General features: G+C 56.4%; 2 protein-coding genes across 3 annotated transcripts; one reads left to right on the top strand and one right to left on the bottom strand.

Moving 5' to 3' along the window:
* Window positions 1-560: 560 nt before the first annotated feature.
* On the bottom strand, window positions 561-4,537 carry TSEN34 (tRNA splicing endonuclease subunit 34). Of its 2 annotated transcripts, none has more exons than XM_012474638.3 (5): window positions 4,015-4,537; window positions 2,919-3,165; window positions 2,562-2,805; window positions 2,155-2,412; window positions 561-1,055 (listed from the first exon to the last, which is right to left on the bottom strand). In XM_012474638.3, exons 2-5 carry the CDS (start codon window positions 3,159-3,161, stop codon window positions 868-870), a joined length of 933 nt encoding a protein of 310 aa, XP_012330061.1. In that variant the 5' UTR covers window positions 3,162-3,165; window positions 4,015-4,537; the 3' UTR covers window positions 561-867. The 2 variants fall into 2 exon arrangements, with proteins under 2 accessions (XP_012330061.1, XP_012330062.1); XM_012474639.3 differs by having other exon boundaries at window positions 3,424-4,537.
* Window positions 4,538-4,892: 355 nt separating this feature from the next.
* MBOAT7 (membrane bound O-acyltransferase domain containing 7) lies at window positions 4,893-21,683 on the top strand. The gene is made up of 8 exons (XM_012474651.3): window positions 4,893-5,129; window positions 5,960-6,038; window positions 6,123-6,252; window positions 7,242-7,368; window positions 9,564-9,723; window positions 11,784-12,144; window positions 13,890-14,066; window positions 20,661-21,683. The coding sequence occupies exons 2-8, from the start codon at window positions 5,963-5,965 to the stop codon at window positions 21,046-21,048; spliced, it is 1,419 nt and encodes a 472-aa protein (XP_012330074.2). The 5' UTR covers window positions 4,893-5,129; window positions 5,960-5,962; the 3' UTR covers window positions 21,049-21,683.
* Window positions 21,684-21,814: the final 131 nt, after the last annotated feature.

Genomic DNA, 21,814 nt, shown 5'->3' on the forward strand with positions numbered 1-21,814 from the left:
CCTTTCTTCTTTCATGATATGTATATACATATATATATACACACATACGTATGTATATATATTCACATACACACACACACACACATTTTTTTTGAGACAAGGTCTCTCACTCTGTTTCCTAGGCTGGAGTGCAGTGGTGCGATCACAGCTCACGGCAGCCTCAACTTCCCAGGCTTAAGGGATCCCTGGCTAATTTTTTTAAATTATTTTTTTGTAGAGATGGGTATTACAGTGTTAACAGAGCTGGTCTCAAGTGATCCTCCTGCCTTGGCCTCCGAAAGTGCTGTGGGATTACAGGTGTGAGCCATCATGCCCAGCCTATATTTTTATTTATGCATGCATCTGAGAAGTTTCATAGAAATCTTTTCAAAAGGAAGTTTAGTGCGGTAGAAACAGTGCAGATTTAGGAGTCAGAAAAAACAATTTTTAAAGGCCAGGCCTGCTGTTTACTAGCTGTGTGACCTTGGCAAGTCATCCCCTCCTCCAGGCCTTCTTCTCATCTGTACATGCAGATAAGACCACCAGCAGGTTCCAGGATTGTCGTAAGAATTCAACTCATGAACATTTAGATAACAAGTTTATTGAGACCTCCTGAGACTTAAACCCTGTAGAAAACAGAGATGAATCAAACCCAGTTCCCATTCTCAGGAAGCTCACAGTGTGAAAACAGGTAACTGCAAAACAACACAGCCAGTAAGTGCTTTGAGACAAGGAAGAACATAAAAAGATGTAGTGTTCGAAAACCTGGAATCAAAAACTAACCACAGAGAAAGATGGGAGGATGTTCTAGGCCACCAGAAAAGGCTTGGGAACATCTAGAAAGGCTCTTGCCGCAGACACAGCCACATCCGCCTAGGTCTCTGGAGTTCACTGCAGACTGGCCCACTGCAGGGAGGTGTAGACCACCTTACCATCAGGCTGCGGAGAACAGAGGAGCAGGGTCTTTCTGACGCTGGTTCCAAGGCGCCCAGCAGCAACCAGGTCCTGGAGTGGGATGGGGTCCTCAGGGGCCCAGCACTGAGCGATGTAGTGGGCGTGGAAGCGGAGTGGGTCACCTGGTGGGGACAGAGGCACTAAAGCAGTGGCCAATGGCAGGGGGTAGAAGCCACGGGAATGACCACTGGTAGGAGATGTGAGATCATTTCAGCAATCCCTATGGATGCTCTAAAACAGATAACGCTTGGACCAACTACTACACTTCTAGAAATTTTTTTTTTTGAGATGGAGTCTTGCTTTGTCACCTAGGCTGGAGTGCAATGGCTTACTGCAACCTCAACCTCCTGGGCTCAAGCAATTTTCCTGCCTCAGCCTCCCAAGTAGGCGGGATTATAGGCATGCGCCACCACGCCTGGCTAACTTACGTATTTTTAGTAGAGACAAGGTTTCACCATGTTGGTCATGCTGGTCTCGAACTCCTGACCTCAGGTGATCCATCCACCTTGGCCTCCCAAAGTTCTGGGATTACAGGTGTGAGCCACTGCACCAGGAAATTTCTTTTTTCTAACAGGATTGCTCTTACATCTTTTTTTTTTTTTAGACAGAGTCTCCCTCTGTCACCCATGCTGGAATGCAGTGGTGTGATCTCGGCTCACTGCAACCTCCGCCTCCAGGGTTCAAGCAATTCTCCTGCCTCAGCCTCCCAAGTGGCTGGGACTACAGGTGCCCGCCACCACACCCAGCTAGTTTTAGTATTTTTAGCAGAGATGGGGTTTCACCACGTTGGCCAGGATGGTCTCAAACTCCTGACCTCAGGCAATCCACCTGCCTCAGCTTCCCAAAGTGCTGCGATTACAGGTGTGAGCCATCACACCCGGCCTGATGTCTGCTTCTGAGTTAATCTTCTGGATCACAGTAAATATTTAATAAGAGTCGCTAAACTGCTTGCCCAGTGAATTCGGGAGCTCCCAAATGTTTCCTGTCCATCTGTGAATGTAAGAGGCTAACAGAAAGTGAGACAAAAAAGAAAAATGCAGCTGGGCCTGTAATCCCAGCACTTTGGGAGGCTGAGGTGCGAGGACTGCTTGAGCCCAGGAATTGGGACCAGGCTGAGCAACAATAGAGACCCCCATCTCTATTAAGAAAGAAAAAACACCGCAGAATACATGGGGATTGTAAAGACTAGCACAGCAACCAGAGGCCCCAACCCAAACTCACCCGGATAGACCAGGAAGTCACCTCCGAACTTCCCAGCCGCACTGAGGAAGAAGCCCCGCTCCCACAGGTCTCTGTAAATGCTGTAGCGCAGCTCATGGGCAGGGCGGCCGGCGTGGGGCCAGTCTTTAGACTGGACACGCCAGTCCAGGGGCCTGGCTTTGACAGGTCGAGGCCTGGCAGTGGCCAGCTGGACAAGGAGAGCAGATCTGGGCAAGGGGGCTACTCCATTTGAGGGTCCTGCTTGAGAAGAGGAGGGTCCTGGTGGAAGTACAGAGAAGAGTTTGGTAAATCCAAGGGGCACAGTCTTCCACCCTCAGGGAGACCCAGGCACTGGATTCCCAGCTAAAATTCCCAAAAGATCTCTCCTTTCCTTCCCATGGTCCCTGGACTCCACCTCACACGCTCACCGGCTTCCTCCTGCTCTCCCGAAGCCTGGAGATCACTGGTCTCGTTCACTTTGGCAGCCTGGCTCCCGCCGGCCTCCTGGCTCGCGCTGGCCCCTGAAGCCTGTTCCAGCTTCTGCTTCTTAGCAGCCTGGCCCTCCGTAATCTTCTCTAGGAGCTCCTGCCGACGGGTCTCCCGGGCCTCAGCTGCCAAGGCGCTCTGCTCTTGGAAGCTCTGCTCTTGTTGGCGCTTGAAGGATGTCAGGGCCTGAGAAGCACACTTCGCTGGAACCTCCAAGCTTATGGTCCCTTCGGAAGCCTGTAATCCGGACTCAGGCCCCGCTCCCACCAGATCCGGGAGTTCGAGCCCCGCCCCCTTACCAGGCTGTGGTGCCGAGGGTCTGGGCGCGGGGCGCTGACCAGAGTCACGGCGCCGATCTCTGCCAGGAGGCGCGCCTCTTCGGGCATCAACAGCAGCGGGAGGCCCAAGCGTGAGTTCTGGCGGGGCCCGCGGGGCAGGGCGCCTACCGTGCGGCCCCCCACTCCCAGGCGCTCCCGGAGGGCCTGAACCGCCTCGGCCCCCCACACCAGGGAGCGGCCGTTCGCCACCTCCACCACCAGCATCCTCCTGCGGGAGCCGGGAGGCAAAGCGGTCACCGAAACAGTTGCGCGCCGCGGGCGGCCGGGAGACCACCCAGCGCCTCGGGGATCTGGCAAAGCCCCGCCCCCAGGCCTCAGAGGGCGGGGCCTCGCTCGGCCGCTGTTCGGCACCTGCGGGGCCCAAGTGCCAGGCCCCGCCCCCGACTCCGCGGCCGCCGGAGACGGAGCCCGGCTCAGCCCGTGTGACCCTGCAGTCGGCACCCGCTCTGTGCCCACACTGCCGTACCTGCCATTACGCCGTCAAGTCTCAAAAAGAAGCCTCCACAAGCGCGGCGACTCGCCCCCTTATAAAGGTCCATTTTGGCGCCACCCTCTCGCAAAGTGGGCGTTCCCCTTCGGGTGTTCCCGTCGGGGCTCAAAAGCTCTCGAAGCTAAAGCACCGCCGAGGCCACACCCTCTTCGGGACGCTCCAGCCTTAGCTCCTCCTCTTTTCGAACCACTGTGATTCGGCTTTCGCGCCTACTCGCTCTCAGACTCCCACAGTACGAAACCCTGCCCCCTCCCTAGAGCGGGATGTTCGGCGTTCGGGCGTCCTCGACTCCACCGAATCTACCGCCCCGCCCCCTTCTCGAACGTGAGCCATTTGGCGTTCGGGTGTTCTCGGCTCGGCCGACCACGTAGCCCCGCCCCCTCCCGGACGCACAAGGTTCGGCGTTCTGGCCTCATCGGCTCCCGGCAGTCCCGCAGCCTGTGGCCCTGCCCACTTCAAGCGCCAGCGCACCCCAGTTGGGGAGTTCCCTCCCCACGACCGAACCCCATAGCCGAAAGCCCCGTCCCCTGGGCACCCGCCATCCACTCTCCGCTCGGGCGGGCTCACCCCACTTAGGAGCGCTCAGTTCGCTTCCTTGCTTCCCTTCAGAATGTCCCACGGTCCACCGATAGAATCAACGAGTCACCTCGCATACACCAACTCGCAGTCAAGGCGGAGCCACCCAGTACGCACCGCGCGCCACGCTCTGCTTCCTCCACCCTCCCCTCCCCATGTCGACCCCCCGCGTCAACTTCGTCATTCCGCCGCTTCGGCGCCGCGGGAAGTCAGGACCCTCCCCTCACAGGCATGGAGCTCCGCCTTCTTCCCGCGGTGGCCACCTTGGCCCCTCCACATCAAGCGCACCTCCCTCTGCCGCTACTCGACTTGGGAACTTGAGGATCATCACCTTGACCCCGGCCCCTAGGCGCACGCCGATCGCCGGGGTTCCGCCCCTTTGAGGGCAAGTCGCTTTCGCCCCTCCCCTTTGTAAATATTCTTCCGTATCTGGCGAACCTGTTGACTCCGCCTATCATCCTAGCGTCCACTTATACCCAGCTATCTACGAAGTAAACCGAAACTTGTGCCTCCACCCACATCCGGCCGAATGTGGTCCCGCCCACATCAGAACAGCGACCCTAAGGACTCGACTATCTCCGAAGAAAGCCGAAACATGTGGCCCCGCCCACGCCAACCCCAGCCCTTGGTTCTCGACTATCTCCGAAGTGAGCGGAAGTTTGTGGCCCCACCTCCAGTGAACTCAAGCTCCCGAATGTGCCCGAAGGAACCCGAACGGAGACCCCGCCTCATCTCTCACGCTACGCTCCAGACCCCGCCTCCTTTCCGGATCCTGTCTGTTCCTCTTCGGGCCCAAGGCTTTTGACTCCTCCCTGTTCCGAGCCCGAAGACCCGCCCCTTCACGTACTCGGAGCTCGGAGCCCATTGCAGACCTGGACTCGAGTGCCGCTGCCGGCTCGCGCTCCTGGCGCCCGCTCCCGGGCTCCTTCTCTCCCCGCCCGGGGCCCTGACCGTGGCCTCATCCCCGGCCCGATCCGCGGGGCTCGGTGGGCGACCCGAAGGAGCAGGCGGCGCGGGCGCGCACTGGGCGGGGGAGGCGTGGCCGGAGCCGCGGCGGCTCGCGGGCTGGGACTGCTCGGCCGCCTCCTTCCCGGCGGGAGGCTCAGGTGGGCCGGGGTGGCGGCACCCAGTGGCAAGGCGGGGGTCACACGGTGGCGGGTTAGCTGCGCACTGGCGGGTGCGGGGCGGCCCCGGGGGCGCGCTGGAGCTCGGGGCTGGCGCAACCGCCTGTAGCTCTGTCGGGAGTGGGATCCGACCCACGCTGGGGTGCGCGGGACATGCTGGGCCTGGGCCTGGGGAAAGGAGGGGCTCCGATCCCCGGATTCTCAATAGGAGAGGGGTCTGGAGCTCCAAAGGAGTTGGAGGCTGGAGCCCCGGGCTCCTCTGGGTGTTCTCGAAGGAGAAGGGCTGGGGGGTCCGAATATCTGGTTTCACAAGGGCCGGGGGATGGGGGATGCAAAGAGGGGGTCTGGGCTCCTGGATCCTCGCTGGAAGAGGGGGCTCGGAGGTCTAGACTCCTGGGCTCTTGAAGAGGAAGGGTCCGGGAGGGGTGCTGCTTCTGGGTTTTTTAAGGAGGGGCGTCTTCAAATCTGGGTCTCTAGCATGGGTGCAGGGAGTAGCTTTGATTTCTGCGTTTGAAAAGGTGGGGCCTGGGTGCTGGGAGAGCCCCACGCTTTCCTGCGTTCTGAAAGGAGAGGAGGGCTGGAGCCCTGTGCGCTCTCAAAGGAGAGGGGTTGGGGGTGGATTCCTGTCTCCTCCAAGGAGGAAGGAGCTGGAGTCCGGGCTCCTAGGTTCTCAAAGGAGAGGCGCTGAGGCTTGGACTCCGGAATCCTAAAAAACTGCGGTCCAGAGGGCTAGGTTCCTGGATCCTCGAAGAGGGAGGAGGCAGGAGGCCGGATTCCTGGGTTCTCACAGTGAATCTCTGCCCCTCCCCCAGACCATGTCTCCTGAAGAATGGACGTATCTAGTGGTTCTTCTTATCTCCATCCCCATCGGCTTCCTCTTTAAGAAAGCTGGTGAGTCAGGTTCCCTCCCCAGTGGAAAATAAGGGGGGGACCCTCTGGAAGGTTCCAGGCTTATGCTGTCCCTTCCCCCTGCAGGTCCTGGGCTGAAGAGATGGGGGGCAGCTGCTGTGGGCCTGGGGCTCACCCTGTTCACCTGTGGCCCCCACACTTTGCATTCTCTGATCACCATCCTCGGGACCTGGGCCCTCATTCAGGCCCAGCCCTGGTGAGAATTTGAGGGAGGGAGGAGGAGAGAGGGGAGAGGGAGAGGAGGGGAGAGGGGAGAGGGAGAGCAGGGGAGAGGGGGAAGCAACCTGTTTCCTCTTTGTGTCTTTCTCAGTGTCTGCCTCATCTCTGGCTGTCTCTTGTTGATCAGTTTGTTTCTTTATGTCATCTGTTTCTTTTTCTTTTCTTTTTTGAGACAGAGATTCACTCTTGTTGCCCAGGCTGGAGTGCAGTGGTGCAATCTCAGCTCATTGCAACCTCCACCTCCCGGTTTTAAGTGATTCTCCTGCCTCAGCCTCCTGAGTAGCTGGGATTACAGGCATGCGCCACCACGCCTGGCTAATTTTCTATTTTTAGCAGAGGCTGAAATAAATAAGAAAAAGAAAATGGTTGTAAATTATGGGTAAAAAGTTTAAAAAATAAAAACAATTTTAAAAAAAGAGACTGGGTTTCTCCATGTTGGCCAGGCTGGTCTCGAACCCCTGACCTCAGGTGATCCGCCTGCCTTCACCTCCCAAAGTGCTGGGATTACAGGCGTGAGCCACCGTGCCTGGCCTTCATCTGTTTCTCTTCCTCCCCTGCCTTCTTCTTTGTTTGTCCCAGTCTACTACATCTTTGTCATGGAGAGAGAAGGACAGTGTGTCTGCTGGCCCCGCCACCATTCATATTCATATCCACCCCCCTCTTCTTGAGCTCTGGACCTTGGAAATAAAGAAAAAGTGAAGGATTGCAGGGTCTTCACCCGAAGCTCCTCTGAACCTCATTCTACTCTATTGCTGTGTGTTTCTGTGTGGCTGAGCCTATTCTCCCGTTTCAGTCATACTCATTCCATCCCTACATCTACCCTCCAGTCCTCTCTCTGCCCTTCTGTGTTTCTGTCTCTGAACGAATGGGGAGAGCTGCGGGAGGATTGGTGGCTGGACTCGGGGAGAGGGAGGCCAAGGCTGAGACCTCTGTGCCCAACACAATGTGCCTCCTGCCTTTGCCCAGCTCCTGCCACGCGCTGGCTCTGGCCTGGACTTTCTCCTATCTCCTGTTCTTCCGAGCCCTCAGCCTGCTGGGCCTGCCTACTCCCACGCCCTTCACCAATGCCGTCCAGCTGCTGCTGACGCTGAAGGTCAGACTCGGGGCTCACTACTCCCCTCCAGCTGCTCCTCAGGATTTTACCTCCCACACACCCTGGGGGTGGGACATCACCCCACCTGCTGCCCTGGGGGTGGGACATCACCCCACCTGCTGCCCTGGGGTAGCATTCCCCATTCACATGCCCCTGGGCAGGTCTTCACCTCTCAGCCCCTTCTGGGGTGAAGAAATAGACCATGGAGGGTAACAGTCAGTGCCATTGAGTGCTTGCGGTGTGCCAGAGGCCCAGCTGGGTGGTTTACCAACATGCTCTCCTGGAATCTCTGCAGCCAGTTGTGTTGCAAAGGAGAAAAACCAGCTCTGGGGAGAAGGTACTTTGTGAAGGGCGCAAAACTAGGACACCCAGGTCTGGCTCCTAATCACCTGGGAAAACGGGGGAATATAGACTCCCAGGGCCCACCGAGACCCACAGAGTCATGGTTTCCTCCTGGCGGTTTATCAGTGAACACAGCGGTCATGCTAGGTAGGTGGTGGCCTCCCCAGCATTCAGTGTTCCTCACAAGAGCTTAGCAGTGGCAGGAGTGGGCTGGGCAAGAGGGGTTAGAGGAGGAGCATTTCAGGCCGTAGGGACCACGTGTGGAGGGGAGCTGGCTGGGTTCCACAGGCTGCACCAGCCACATCAGCTTTCTAGGAAGAGCAGAAGGGAACCGGCAGCAGGGCTGAGACTGTGCTAGCCCTGGCCAGCAACCGTGAGGACTTTGGACTTCTTCCCGTGGAGGACTGAGCGCTCCTGGGAGAGGGGATTTTTGGTTTGCTGCCAGAAGATGCGATGTGACCAGTTTTAGATGTTTAAAAATACTCATTCTGGGCCGGGCGCGGTGGCTCACGCCTATAATCCCAGCACTTTGGGAGGCTGAGACGGGTGGATCACGAGGTCAAGAGATCGAGACCATCCTGGTCAACATGGTGAAACCCCGTCTCTACTAAAAATACAAAAATTAACTGGGCATGGTGGCGCATGCCTGTAGTCCCAGCGACTTGGGAGGCTGAGGCAGGAGAATTGCTGAACCCAGGTAATGGAGGTTGCGGTGAGCCGAGATCGCGCCATTGCACTCCAGCCTGGGTAACAAGAGCGAAACTCTGTCTCAAAAAAAAATACTCATTCTGGGCTGGGTGCAGTGGCTCACACCTGTAATCCCAGCACTTTGGGAGGCTGAGGCGGGTGGATCACCTCCGGTCAGGAGTTTGAGACCAGCCTGGCCAACATGGTGAAACCCCATCTCTACTAAAAGTATAAAAATGAAGGCCGGGCGCGGTGGCTCAAGCCTGTAATCCCAGCACTTTGGGAGGCAGAGGCGGGTGGATCACGAGGTCAAGAGATCGAGACCATCCTGGTCAACATGGTGAAACCCCGTCTCTACTAAAAATACAAAAAAATTAGCTGGGCATGGTGGTGCGTGCCTGTAATCCCAGCTACTCAGGAGGCTGAGGCAGGAGAATTGCCTGAACCCAGGAGGCGGAGGTTGCAGTGAGCCGAGATTGCGCCATTGCACTCCAGCCTGGGTAACAAGAGCGAAACTCCGTCTCAAAAAAAAAAAAGAAAAAGAAAAAAAAAAAGAAACTGAAGGGATTTCAAGGCGGGCAGATCACTTGAGGCCAGGAGTTTGAGACCAGCCTGGCCAGCTGAGGCATGAGAATTGCTTGAATCCCTGGGAGGCGGAGGTGGCAGTGAGCTAAGATTGTACTCCAGCCTGGGCGACAGAGTAAAACTTGTCTCAAAAAGAAAGAGGTTAAAGGATAGGATTTGGGGAATGAGGGAGGTTTTTGGCTTGAACAATTTGGTGGCCTGTTGTTTGAGGGGAGAGACTAGAAGAGGATCTGCTTTGTAGGTGGGTAACATCGTCTTCTGTTTCCAGTGCGTTTGAGGTGCCTAGAGACAGCCAAGTATCAATGCCAATAAGCCGTTACCTGGATGGGTCTGGGGCTGGGTGGGTAGTATCTAAAGCTCTGTGATTGAGTGAGCGCAGGTAAAGATGGAACAGGGAAGGGGAAGGAATGCCTGGGACTGAGCCCTGGGGAACACTGCCCTGCTAGAGGCCTTACACACAACCTAGGAGTGCAGAGCTGCGGGTGCCCAGCACCCCGTGGCTGCAGAGGGCAGCGAGGGAGATGGGTGTGGGGAAGGGCCCAGAGTCTGACCTGGTGCCTTGCCCACCCCCTCCCACCCAGCTGGTGAGCCTGGCCAGTGAAGTCCAGGACCTGCACCTGGCCCAGAGGAAGGAAATGGCCACGGGCTTCAGCAAGGGGCCCACCCTGGGGCTGCTGCCCGACGTGCCCTCCCTGATGGAGACGCTCAGCTACAGCTACTGCTACGTGGGAATCATGACCGGTGAGTGGGCCTGCCGTGACAGCTCTGCCGCTCCGCTGCTGTGTCCCCTGTGTCTCCCCTCCACCCTGCCCGGGGCAGCCTCCATCCTAGCATCCACTGCTGTGAGAGTGAGCATGTATCTGGATCCAAGTCTCACACCTCCACTGGACCAGAAGTGCTTCAGGGTGGGGGCTGGCTGTTCTCAGCCTAAGCGATCCTTGCTCTTCTCCTTGTAGCTTATTGGCAGCAAAGAGAAGAGATAAAGGAGGCAAAGGTCTGTGTAAACGTGATGTTTTTGTCGCCCAGACAACAAATATTCACAGCTTAGTGTCCACTTTTAGTTTAAGGAAATATTTTTCAGCTGGGCGTGGGGGGCTCATGCTTATAATCCTAGCACTTTGGGAGGCTGAGGCGAGAGGACTGCCTGAGGCCAGGAGTTCAAAGTCAATCTGGCCAACAAAGCAAGATCCCATCCCTTTTATTTAAATAAATAAATAAATATAAAATTAAAAGGACTGGGCATAGTGGCTCATGCCTGTAATCCCTGCACTTTGGGAGGCTGAGGCAGGTGGATCACCTGAGGTCAGGAGTTTGAGACCAGGCTGGCCAACATGGAGAAACCCTGTCTCTATTAAAAATACAAAAATTGGCCGGGCGCGGTGGCTCAAGCCTGTAATCCCAGCACTTTGGGAGGCCGAGGCGGGTGGATCACGAGGTCAAGAGATCGAGACCATCCTGGTCAACATTGTGAAACCCCGTCTCTACTAATACAAAAAAAATTAGCTGGGCACGGTGGCGCGTGCCTGTAATCCCAGCTACTTAGGAGGCTGAGGCAGGAGAATTGCCTGAACCCAGGAGGCGGAGGTTGCAGTGAGCCGAGATCGCGCCATTGCACTCCAGCCTGGGTAACAAGAGCGAGACTCCGTCTCAAAAAAAAAAAAAAAAAAAAAAAAAAAAAAAAAAATACAAAAATTAGCCAGGAGTGGTGGCGCATGCCTGTAATCCCAGCTACTCGGGAGGCTGAGGCAGGAGAATCTCTTGAACCTGGGAGGCGGAAGTTTCGGTGAGCTGAGATGACGCCATTGCACTCCAGCCTGGGCAGGGAGAGCAAAACTCCATCTCAAAAAAAACAAAAACAACTCTTGGCTGCTTTGATTCTGTTAAAAAAAAAAAATACAACTCCCTGACTTTTAGTATATCCACGGAGTTGTACAAACATGACCACTGTGTAGTTATTTTCACAACAATTTCATACCCTGCAAAGAAACCCCATATCCATCATCCCCCAAGCCTCCATCCATCTCTGGAAAGCACTATTTGACTTTCTGTCTGTAAAGATTTGCCTGTTCTGGACATTGTGCTCATAAATGGAGTCATGCAACCTGTGGTCTTATTTATTTATTTTCATTTTTTTCTTTTTCTTTTATTTTTAATTTCCCACACTACATTGACCTAAACATGTGTTCTTTTGTGAACATACAAAAATTTTAACTGGTCCCTTCTGTGAATCACACTCCTTCCTCCCTCGGCCAGACCACCATCACGTTGTAGCTAAAGTGCCACAGCTATCTCCTAGTTTTTCATTCCTTCCTTCCTTCCTCCCTCCCTCCTTCCCTTTGTCCCTGGCTGGAACTCCGTAGCATAGTCACTGCTCACTGCAGCCTGGGCTCAAGCGATCCTCCCGCCTCAGCTGGGATTACAGGTGCCTCCACCACACCTGGCTAATTTTTATGTTTTGTAGTGACAGGGTTTTGCCGTTTTGCCCAGGCTGGTCTCGAACTCTTGGGCTCAAGCAGTCCTCCCACCTAGGTCTCCCGAAGTGCTGGGATTCCAGGTGTGAGCCACTGCGCCCGGCCCCCTCTGTCTAATTTCCTGTCTCTGTCTGAGTCTTGTCGTCCCCCCATCTCTCGTTCCTTGTCCCCATCTCTCTGGGTCTCTGTCCCTACCCCTGGGGTTTCCCCGGCGCCCAGTCTCTGCCTCTCTTTTCCTCTTCCCACCTGCCCTCCAAGCTCTTCCTCCTCCTCCTCCTGCAGACTCGAGCTCTGCCCATCTGACCGCTGCCCTCCCTCCCTGACCCACAGGCCCATTCTTCCGCTACCGCACCTACCTGGACTGGCTGGAGCAGCCCTTCCCGGGGGCCGTGCCCAGCCTGCGGCCCCTGCTGCGCCGCGCCTGGCCGGCCCCTCTCTTCGGCCTGCTGTTCCTGCTCTCCTCCCACCTCTTCCCGCTGGAGGCCGTGCGCGAGGACGCCTTCTACGCCCGCCCGCTGCCCGCCCGCCTATTCTACATGATCCCCGTCTTCTTCGCCTTCCGCATGCGCTTCTACGTGGCCTGGATTGCCGCTGAGTGCGGCTGCATTGCCGCCGGCTTCGGGGCCTACCCCGTGGCCGCCAAAGCCCGGGCCGGGGGCGGCCCCACCCTCCAATGCCCACCCCCCAGCAGGTCAGGCGGCGGGAGGGAGGCTTCCCAAGACCCAGCAGCCCCCACCTCCAAGGGCTGGCTCTGCCCCTAGCAGGGAGGAGAGCGGGGAGTAAGGGGGCAGGGATACCACCTTTTGTTAGCTGTCGATAGGGAAAAAAACCCTGGTACTGACAGATGCCCCTTGTTGCTAGCGCTTGTCACCCCGCAGTATGGTGAACTGCCCCCCCCGTTAGGAAAAGGTGGTAACCCTGTGCCACCCCTCTGTTGCCACGGAAGTGTCACCCCCAAAACCAGATTGTTCCTGCTTGCTGAGGATGCCATCCTTTGGTAGTGGTGGGTCACCCTCTGTTGCTAGGGAAACGGTTACCTAGCAACCGAACGCCACTCTTTGCTAGGGAAGCAGGATCCCTAGCAACAGTAGTTCACCTCCTTCCTGCCAGAAGTTTTGCTCTATTGCTGCAGGTACGGCGCCCCCTGCACTGCCCCTCTGTTTCTAGGCGCTAGCCCTCCTCCATCTCATGGGATGTGGTCACTTAGCTTCGCTCTGTTTGAAAGGAAATAGCAATTTCAAATCCCTGACTGCTGTTACCCAGCAGAGCTGCCATTCCTAGCAACTCCAGTTACACTGTTGCTAAGGAAGCCAGGCCTCCCCCTGGTGACTATGGGTTGACCCTTGTTTTCAGGGAGGCTGCATACCCCAGCACCGGCATCGCTAGGCAAGTCGCACGGCCATAGCTGTGGGCTCTCTTGTGGCTGAGGAAGTATTGCCCCTGTGTTGCTAGGGAAATGGCACCCCTGACAACCAGGAGTAGACTGCCCTTGTGTTCCTGGCAGCTGCAGTTAGCGTTCCCCCAGGGGTTTGGACTGTGGCTGGGGCAGCAGCCTGTCGGTATAAATGATGAACTGCTCCCTGCTAGGGTTGCGCCATCCCTAGTCGAAAACTGCCATCGGTTGTGGGGGTAGTGACACCCCCACGTGAGTTTATGACCATTGCCCTCATAACCATGCCCTGACCAGCTGCTAGAGAGGATGTCCCCCCCAGAAAAGCCAAGCAGGAATTGAAGGCTTTGCTAAATTCGCTTGGCCCCCACTCCTCAAGATGGCTCCCCTCCCGTCATCAGAGGCCACCAGGTCTTCATGTGGGCCAGCGTTTCCCACTGCTGGGGCTATTGGCACGAGTGACGAGAGAGCCACTGTATTGCTAGAGGTGACACTTCAACATCCCTGGGACCAGGAAAAAAGCCCTTTTCTAAAAGCCTTTCTAAACATCCTAGGCCTTGTTGCTAAGGAATGCCTTTTCCTTAGCAACAGAGATCATTGAGACCCCACTGGCGACTGGAACATCTCCCTAGCAACCGTGAATCACCCTGTTATTAGGGAAGATACTTCCCTAGCAACAGCAGTGTCCAACAGTTTAGAAGGGACCATCCTTGGAGGCTTCTCTGAATATACTGAGCTTGGTTGCTAAAGAACTCATAGCTTAGCAATCAGCCCTTCAAGGCTTTTCATGGCTGTGGCAGGCCCCGTTAGTTACCAAAACAAGAAGAACCCCACTGGTGAACTGTACCACCCGGCCTGCCCGTCCTCCTCCCGACAGGCATCCTCTGGGCTACCCTCCCTTGTCGCCCTAGCAAATCTGACAGCCAGAGGGCCGTTGCCTGGCCAGGATCCCTTCCTTAGCATCCGGGGCTGGGACACTAGCAGGCGTCGGGAGGGGACCTGGCTGAGCTGCATGTCTGTCCCCCACCCTCATCCTCCACCCCCAGTCCGGAGAAGGCGGCTTCCCTGGAGTATGACTATGAGACCATCCGCAACATCGACTGCTATGGCACGGACTTCTGCGTGCGGGTGCGCGATGGCATGCGGTACTGGAACATGACGGTGCAGTGGTGGCTGGCGCAGTACATCTACAAGAGCGCGCCTGCCCGCTCCTATGTGCTGCGGTGAGTGAGCCCGCCCAGCCTCAGGGACGGTACAGAACTGCATCTCCCAGCAGGCCCCAGGGTAGCCTGCAGCTTCCCTCGCTGGGCCCCTGCCCCGGAGGCTCACGGGAGTTGTAGTTTGTTTAGCCTGGTTTTGCCCTGCCTCTTTAGTGGCAGCACGCTGGTGTAAATAGTTCCCCATCATGGGGCCTCAGTTTCTACTTCTGTAAAGTCAGCCTTACTCTACAGAAGCAACGTAGTGAGGCCTGTGGACTCAATAGCCAGCCTTCCTGGAATTTCAGCCGTCCAGGTTATGGAGAAACCTTGAGGAGTTAGTTGACCTCTTGGTTGCCTCGAGTATTAGACGGAATTAATGCTTTTTATGACTGGTTTCATAGGTAGATAAAAGGATTAAATGCGATAGAATGTCAAATGTATTTAATGTGAGGCCTGACAGGTAAGTGCCTGCTATCTATTAGTTTTTATTGTTTTTCATTCTTCCGATATTTCTTGAGTGGAGACTCTGCTAGACGTTGTTTTTGGCGCAGCCTTGTAAGTAGAAACTCATGGCCGTGCTTTGGCTCATGCCTGGAATCCCAGCACTTTGGGAGGCCGAGGCGGGCGGATCACGAGGTAAAGAGATCGAACCGGGCGCGGTGGCTCATGCCTGTAATCCCAGCACTTTGAGAGGCCGAGGCGGGTGGATCACGAGGTCAAAAGATCGAGACCATCCTAGTCAACATGGTGAAACCCCATCTCTACTAAAAATACAAAAAATGAGCTGGGCATGGTGGTGCGTGCCTGTGATCCCAGCTACTCAGGAGGCTGAGACAGGAGAATTGCCTGAACCCGGGAGGCCGAGGTTGCGGTGAGCCGAGATCTTGCCATTGCACTCCAGCCTGCGTAACAAGAGAGAAAAAACTCTGTCTCAAAAAAAAAAAAAAAAAAAAAGAGATCGACACCATCTTGGCCAACATGGTGAAACCCTGTCTCTACCAAAAATACAAAAATTAGCTGGCCATGGTGGCGTGCGCCTGTAGTCGAAGCTACTCAGGAGGCTGAGGCAGGAAAATCGCTTGAACCCGGGAGGCAGAGGTTGCAGTGAACCGAGATTGTGCCACTGCACTCCAGCCTGGTGACAGCGAGACTCTGTCTCACAAAAAAAACCAAAAGAGTAGGTGGTTCACGCCTGTAATCTCAGCATTTTGGGTGGCCCAGGCAGGTCAGTCACGTGGGGTCAGGGCAATATGGTGAAACCCCTTCTCTACTAAAAATACAAAGAGTTAGCTGGGCGTAGTGACGGGTGCCTGTTATCCCAGCTACACAGGAGGCTGAAGCAAGAGAATCACTTGAACCTGGGAGGTGGAGTTTGCAGTGAGCTGAGGTCGCCTGGGCCACTGAGCGAGACTTCATCCCAAAAAATAAAATAAAGGTGGAAGGGGAAGACCCAGCAGGAGTAAGTTTTAGGAGTAGGTAGGATGAGGAAAGGACTTGAGTTTAGTCTCACTGACTTTGAGATGACCATTAGATTTCCAGCTGGGGTTATTGGGTAGGTAATTATGTGATTCTGATGCTCACGGGAAAAGTCACTCTTTTTTTTTTTTTGAGACGGAGTCTCGCTCTGTCACTAGGCTGGAGTGCAGTGGTGTGATCTCAGCTCACTGCAACTTCCACCTCCCGGGTTCAAGCAAGTCTCCTGCTTCAGCCTCCCAAGTAGCTGAAATTAAAGGCACACGTCACCACACCCAGCTAATTTTTTGTATTTTAGTAGAGTTGGGGTTTCACCAGGTTGGCCAGGATGGTCTTGATCTCCTGACCTCGTGATCCTCCCACCTCGGCCTCCCAAAGTTGGGATTACAGGCATGAGCCACTGCACCTGGCCAGGAAAAGTCACTCTTAAAAGTGGACACTTGAGTGGTATCAGGTGTAAATGATGCTTTTTAAAATTTATTTTTATTTATTATTTTTTGACACTTTGTCACCCAGGGTGGAGTGCAGTGGCGCGATGTCAGCTCGCTGCAGCCTCCATATCCTGGGTTCAAGTGATTCTCCTGCCAAGTAGCTGGGATTACAGGTGTGCGACACCACGCCCAGCTAATTTTTTTATCTTTAGTAGATGTGGGGTTTCACCATGTTGGCCAGGCTAGTCTCAAACTCTTGGCCTCAAGTGATCCACCTACCTCAGCCTCTCAAAGTGCTGGAATTACAGGCATGAGCCACAAGCCTGGCCAAAGTTTTTTAATTAATTTTTTTTTTTTTAAGTTTTTAAAAAATACAGAGAGATGGGGTCTCGCTGTGTCGACTAGGCTGGTCTCAAAGTCCTGGCCCCAAGCAGTCCTCCCATCTCAGCCTCCCAAAGCGCCAGGACTGCAAGCTTGAGCCACTGTGCCCGGCCAGGTATAGATGATGCTTAAAAGCTCTGGGGCTGAGGCCACATCAAAGCCCAGAGCACCTCAATGTTTAGACAAGTGCTTCTCTACTGGGGGCAATTCTGCTGCTGCTGCACCCCCAGGAGACATGTGGCAATCCCTGGAGACATTTTGTTGTAACTAGGAGGGGCTAGGGGCATGGAGTGGGTGGAGCCCACGATGCTCCTAAACACCTTACATGCACAGGATTCATCCTTGTTTATCTTACACTCTGGAGGATGGGGCAGTGGGCGTTTTTTGGTTTTCTTTTTTGTTTTTGTTTTTTTTCTCGCTCTGTCGCCCAGCCTGGATTGCAGTGGTGCGATCCCAGCTCACTGCAACCTCTGCCTCCTGCATTCAAGCAATTCTCCCGCCTCAGCCTCCTGAGTAGCTGGGATTACAGGCGCCCACCACCACACCCAGCTAACTTTTTGTGTTTTTGGTAGAGTCGGGGCTTCACCATGTTGGCCAGGCTGGTCTCGAACTCCTGGCCTCAAGTGATTCGCCTGCCTTGGCCTCCTAGAATGCTGGGATTATAGGCGTGAGCCACCACACCTGGCCAGCCGTTTCTTATCATTGGGTTATTTCTATGCTTCAAGCACCCAGATGTGTCTGAGGGACAAGTCAGTGGCCATGGCAGTAAACACCTCCCTCAGGCCACAGCTGGTGGCAAAGCTCGCTGATAGATACACAGATGAAGAGTGAGATGGACAGCAATTTCTCTGTCGCTGATAAAGATGGGGTCATAACCTGCATCTATAGGTCTTCAAGGGTTAGGGAATTAAATTTATGGGTATATAAGGAGAGGGGACCACATGTCTGGATCCCAAAAGAGGAGGGGACCACAGCTGGAGATTCCCAAGTCTTCAGGAGGCAGGAATTATATTAAATCCCTGAGGGAAGAAGAGGCTGGGACTCCAAACCTGGGTCCTGAGGGAGAGGGATGGTGGCAGGGATGAACTGGGCCCCTGAAAAGAGGAGTAGAGAGAGATTCCTGGGCCCTGAGGGAGGAAGGGGGACAGGCTTCTGAAATCCTGAGTTCCTGAAGATTCTATAGAGGAATGGGAGGCTGAGGACTCCTGGTTTCTTTTTTTTTCTTTTTTAATTTAATTTTTTTTTTGAGACAAGAGTGTCACACTGTCACCCAGGCTGGAGTACAGTGCTGCGATCTTGTCTCACTGCAATCTCTGCCTTCCGGCTTCAAGGGATTCTCCTGCTTCAGACTCCCAAGTAGCTGGGATCACAGGCGCACACCAACACACCCAGCCACTTTTTTGTATTTTTAGTAGAGACAGGGTTTCACTATGTTGGACAGACTGGTCTCAAACTCCTGACCTCGTGATCCACCTGCCTTGGCCTCCCAGAGTGCTGGGATTACAGGCGTGAGCCACCGTGCCCGGCCCTGTTTTTCTTTTCTTAGAGATGAAGTCTCACCATGTTGCCCAGGCTGGTCTTCAGCTCCTGGCCTCAAGCAACCCTCCCACATCAGCCTCCCAAAGTGCTGGGATTACATACAGGGTGAAGGCACTATAACCTGGTTCTGAAGAACCAGAAAGCCAGTGATCCTCCCTTCTCAAGATACCAGGAGTTGGGCAGGTGCAGTGGCTGACATGTGTAATTCAGTACTTTGGGAGGCCAAGGTGAGAGGATCACTTAAGCTCAGGAGTTCAAGACCAGCCTGGAAAACAGCAAGATTACATCTCTACAAAGAAAAAAACACATTTATTAAAAAAAAAAAAAAAAAAAAAAGAGTGAGGAAAGATGGGTCTGGGCCTTGGAGGAAGAGGAACATATCTCCTGGGCGCAGAATAAGGAAGGCCCACGGAACAGGGTCTTCATGGGCCAGGCAGCAGTCTCAAATGTTAGCAGGCATCGAAGTCACCTGAAATACTTGTTACCGGGAAGAGTTCTCCTGGGCCCCAACCCCAGGGCTTCTGGTGCAGGACAGGTGGGGACAAGGGTCTGTGTGTCTCATAAGTTCTCAGTCAGTGCTGATGCCAGACCTTAAGAACCACTGGGGCCCAGTTCAGTAGCTCACGCCTATAATCCCAGCACTTTGGGAGACCGAGGTGGGCGGATCACCTGAGGTCAAAAGTTTGAGACCAGCCTGGCCAACATGTTGAAACCGCCGCCTCTACTAAAAATACAAAAATTAGCCAGGAGTGGTGGTACATGCCTGTAATCCCAGCTACTCAGGAGGCTGAAGCAGGACAATCGCTTGAACCTGGGAGGCAGAGGTTGCAGTGAGCCAAGATCGCGCCACTGCATTCCAGCCTGAGCCACAGGGCGAGACTCAGGAAAAAAAACAAGAACCAGTAGGCCCAACAATTAGACTTCTTGGTCCTGGGAGGGGAAGGGCAGTGGAACATAAAATGATCAATCTTTAAAGGAGGAGATGGCTTGGGATACGACTGTGAGGTGTGTGGAAGGCTAGGAGCTCCTGGATCCCTGAAGGAGACAGCAGCCCATAGCCTCCTCCGCCTTCTGGAGCTAGGGAAAAGGGGGCACGGGTTTGAGCAGGGAGGGCCTGGGGCCTGGACTCCCGGGTCTGAGGGAGGAGGGGCCGGGGGCCTGGACTCCCGTGTCTGAGGGAGGAGGGGCCGGGGGCCTGGACCCCTGGGTCCGAGAGAGGAGGGGTTGGGGGTCTGGACCCCTGGGTCTGAGGGAGGAGGGGCCGGGGGTCTTGATTCCTGGGTCCAAGGGAGGAGGGGTTGGGGTCTGGACCCCTGGGTCTGAGAGAGGAGGGGTTGGGGGTCTGGACCCCTGGGTCTGAGAGAGGAGGGGTTGGGGGTCAGGACCCCTGGGTCTGAGGGAGGAGGGGTTGGGGGTCTGGACTCCTGGGTCTGACGGAGGAGGGGCCTGGGGTCTGGACTCCTGGGTCTGAGGGAGGAGGGGCCGGGGGTCTGGACTCCTGGGTCTGAGGGAGGAGGGGCCGGGGGTCTGGACTCCTGGGTCTGAGGGAGGAGGGGCTGGGGGCCTGGAACCCTGGGTCCGAGGGAGGAGGGGCCGGGGGTCTGGACTCCTGGGTCCGAGGGAGGAGGGATTGGGGGTCTGGACCCCTGGGTCCAAGAGAGGAGGGGTTGGGGATCTGGACCCCTGGGTCCGAGGGAGGAGGGGCCGGGGGTCTTGATTCCTGGGTCCAAGGGAGGAGGGGTTGGGGTCTGGACCTCTGGGTCTGAGAGAGGAGGGGTTGGGGGTCTGGACCCCTGGGTCTGAGAGAGGAGGGGTTGGGGGTCAGGACCCCTGGGTCTGAGGGAGGAGGGGTTGGGGGTCTGGACTCCTGGGTCCGAGGGAGGAGGGGCCGGGGGCCTGGAACCCTGGGTCCGAGGGAGGAGGGGCCAGGGGTCTGGACCCCTGGGTCCAAGGGAGGAGGGATTGGGGGCCTGGACCCCTGGGTCCGAGGGAGGAGGGATTGGGGGTCTGGACCCCTGGGTCCGAGGGAGGAGGGGTTGGGGGTCTGGACCCCTGGGTCCGAGAGAGGAGGGGTTGGGGGTCTGGACCCCTGGGTCCGAGAGAGGAGGGTTTGGGGGTCTGGACTCCTGGGTCTGAGAGAGGAGGGGTTGGGGGCCTGGACTCCTGGGTCTGAGAGAGGAGGGGCCGGGGGCCTGGACTCCTGGGTCTGAGGGAGGAGGGGCCGGGGGCCTGGACTCCTGGGTCTGAGGGAGGAGGACTTGGGGTCTGGACTCCTGGGTCTGAGGGAGGAGGGGCCGGGGGTCTGGACTCCTCGGTCTGAGGGAGGAGGGGCCGGGGGCCTGGAACCCTGGGTCCGAGGGAGGAGGGGCCGGGGGTCTGGACTCCTGGGTCCGAGGGAGGAGGGATTGGGGGTCTGGACCCCTGGGCCTGAGAGAGGAGGGGCCGGGGGTCTTGATTCCTGGGTCCGAGGGAGGAGGGGTTGGGGGTCTGGACCCCTGGGTCTGAGAGAGGAGGGGTTGGGGGTCTGGATCCCTGGGTCTGAGAGAGGAGGGGTTGGGGGTCTGGACTTCTGGGTCCGAGGGAGGAGGAGCTGGGGTCCTGGACTCCTGGGTCTGAGAGAGGAGGGGTTGGGGGTCTGGATTCCTGGGTCTGAGGGAGGGAGGAGGGGCCGGGGGTCTGGACTCCTGGGTCTGAGGAGGGAGGGGCTGGGGCCTGGACTCCTGTGGCCGGGAGGCAGAGGGCACTGGGCACTGGGCACTGGACTGGCAGGTCCTGACTCCCAGCCCCTCCTCAGGAGCGCCTGGACCATGCTGCTGAGCGCCTACTGGCATGGCCTTCACCCGGGCTACTACCTGAGCTTCATGACCATCCCGCTGTGCCTGGCTGCGGAGGGCCGGCTGGAGTCGGCCCTGCGGGGGCGGCTGAGCCCAGGGGGGCAGAAGGCCTGGGACTGGGTGCACTGGTTCCTGAAGATGCGCGCCTACGACTACATGTGCATGGGCTTCGTGCTCCTCTCGATGGCAGACACGCTTCGGTATTGGGCCTCCATCTACTTCTGCATCCACTTCCTGGCCCTGGCTGCCCTGGGGCTGGGGCTGGTGTTGGGTGGGGGCAGCCCCGGCCGGCGGAAGGCAGCCTCCCAGCCCACCAGCCTTGCCCCCGAGAAGCTCCGGGAGGAGTAAGCTGCCGAGACGCTACCTCTGCCAGCGGGTCCCGGGGATTCTCTGAACCAGGCTGCTGTCTCCTCCCCAGAAGGAGTCCTTACCTTGGCAAGGGTCCCGAAGAGAATCTCCTCTTCCCCAGCTAATACCCTGCCTGCCACCGAAGCAGACTTGCCAGTGTCCCCCCTGCCCTCTGCCCAGGGGCCTCCAGTGGCCACTCCCCTCCTACAAAATCTGAGTCTTGTCCTGACAAGAGTCTCCCTTGCCCCTGCTCTGGCTTCGGGGTCTCCAGAGAGCACCGCCCTCCCCAAGAACGGAAGGGGCCTATGGGCGGCAGGTTTGGGCAAATTCCCTTTCTGCATCCACAGTGTGGGGTTGGAGCCTGGGGGCAGGTCCTGGGAGTGGGCAGCCTCTTCCTTGTGTCTTTCGCTCCGCCTTTAGCTCACCACGCCCATATTGCAGACTTGGAAGGAAGCATAAGCTTCCCATTTCACAAAGGGGAAACTGAGGCACAGATGCGCAGGCCTGGGGACTGCCACCCCGCGGCTTACGTCTGAGCCACCTTGGGGCCCCAACGCTCCTGGCTCCCTCTTCTCATCCCTTGGCCTGTGACAGGTCACAGTGTGTAAACCTTTCCCAATAAAGTGTTGCACAAACGCATCGTGTCTGTGCAAGTTTCTGTGGGTGACAAATGCCGGGAGTCCCAGGTGAGGTACAGCTGCCAGCCTGGCCCAGGAACCAAACTGTCAGGCCCGGGCACCACGGGGACTTCAGGTCCCAGGAGACC

The sequence above is a fragment of the Aotus nancymaae genome, unplaced genomic scaffold (genome assembly GCF_030222135.1).
Source record: "Aotus nancymaae isolate 86718 unplaced genomic scaffold, 86718_ANA_hifiasm-v0.15.2.pri h1tg000028l, whole genome shotgun sequence".
In the NCBI taxonomy this organism is placed as follows: domain Eukaryota; kingdom Metazoa; phylum Chordata; class Mammalia; order Primates; family Aotidae; genus Aotus; species Aotus nancymaae.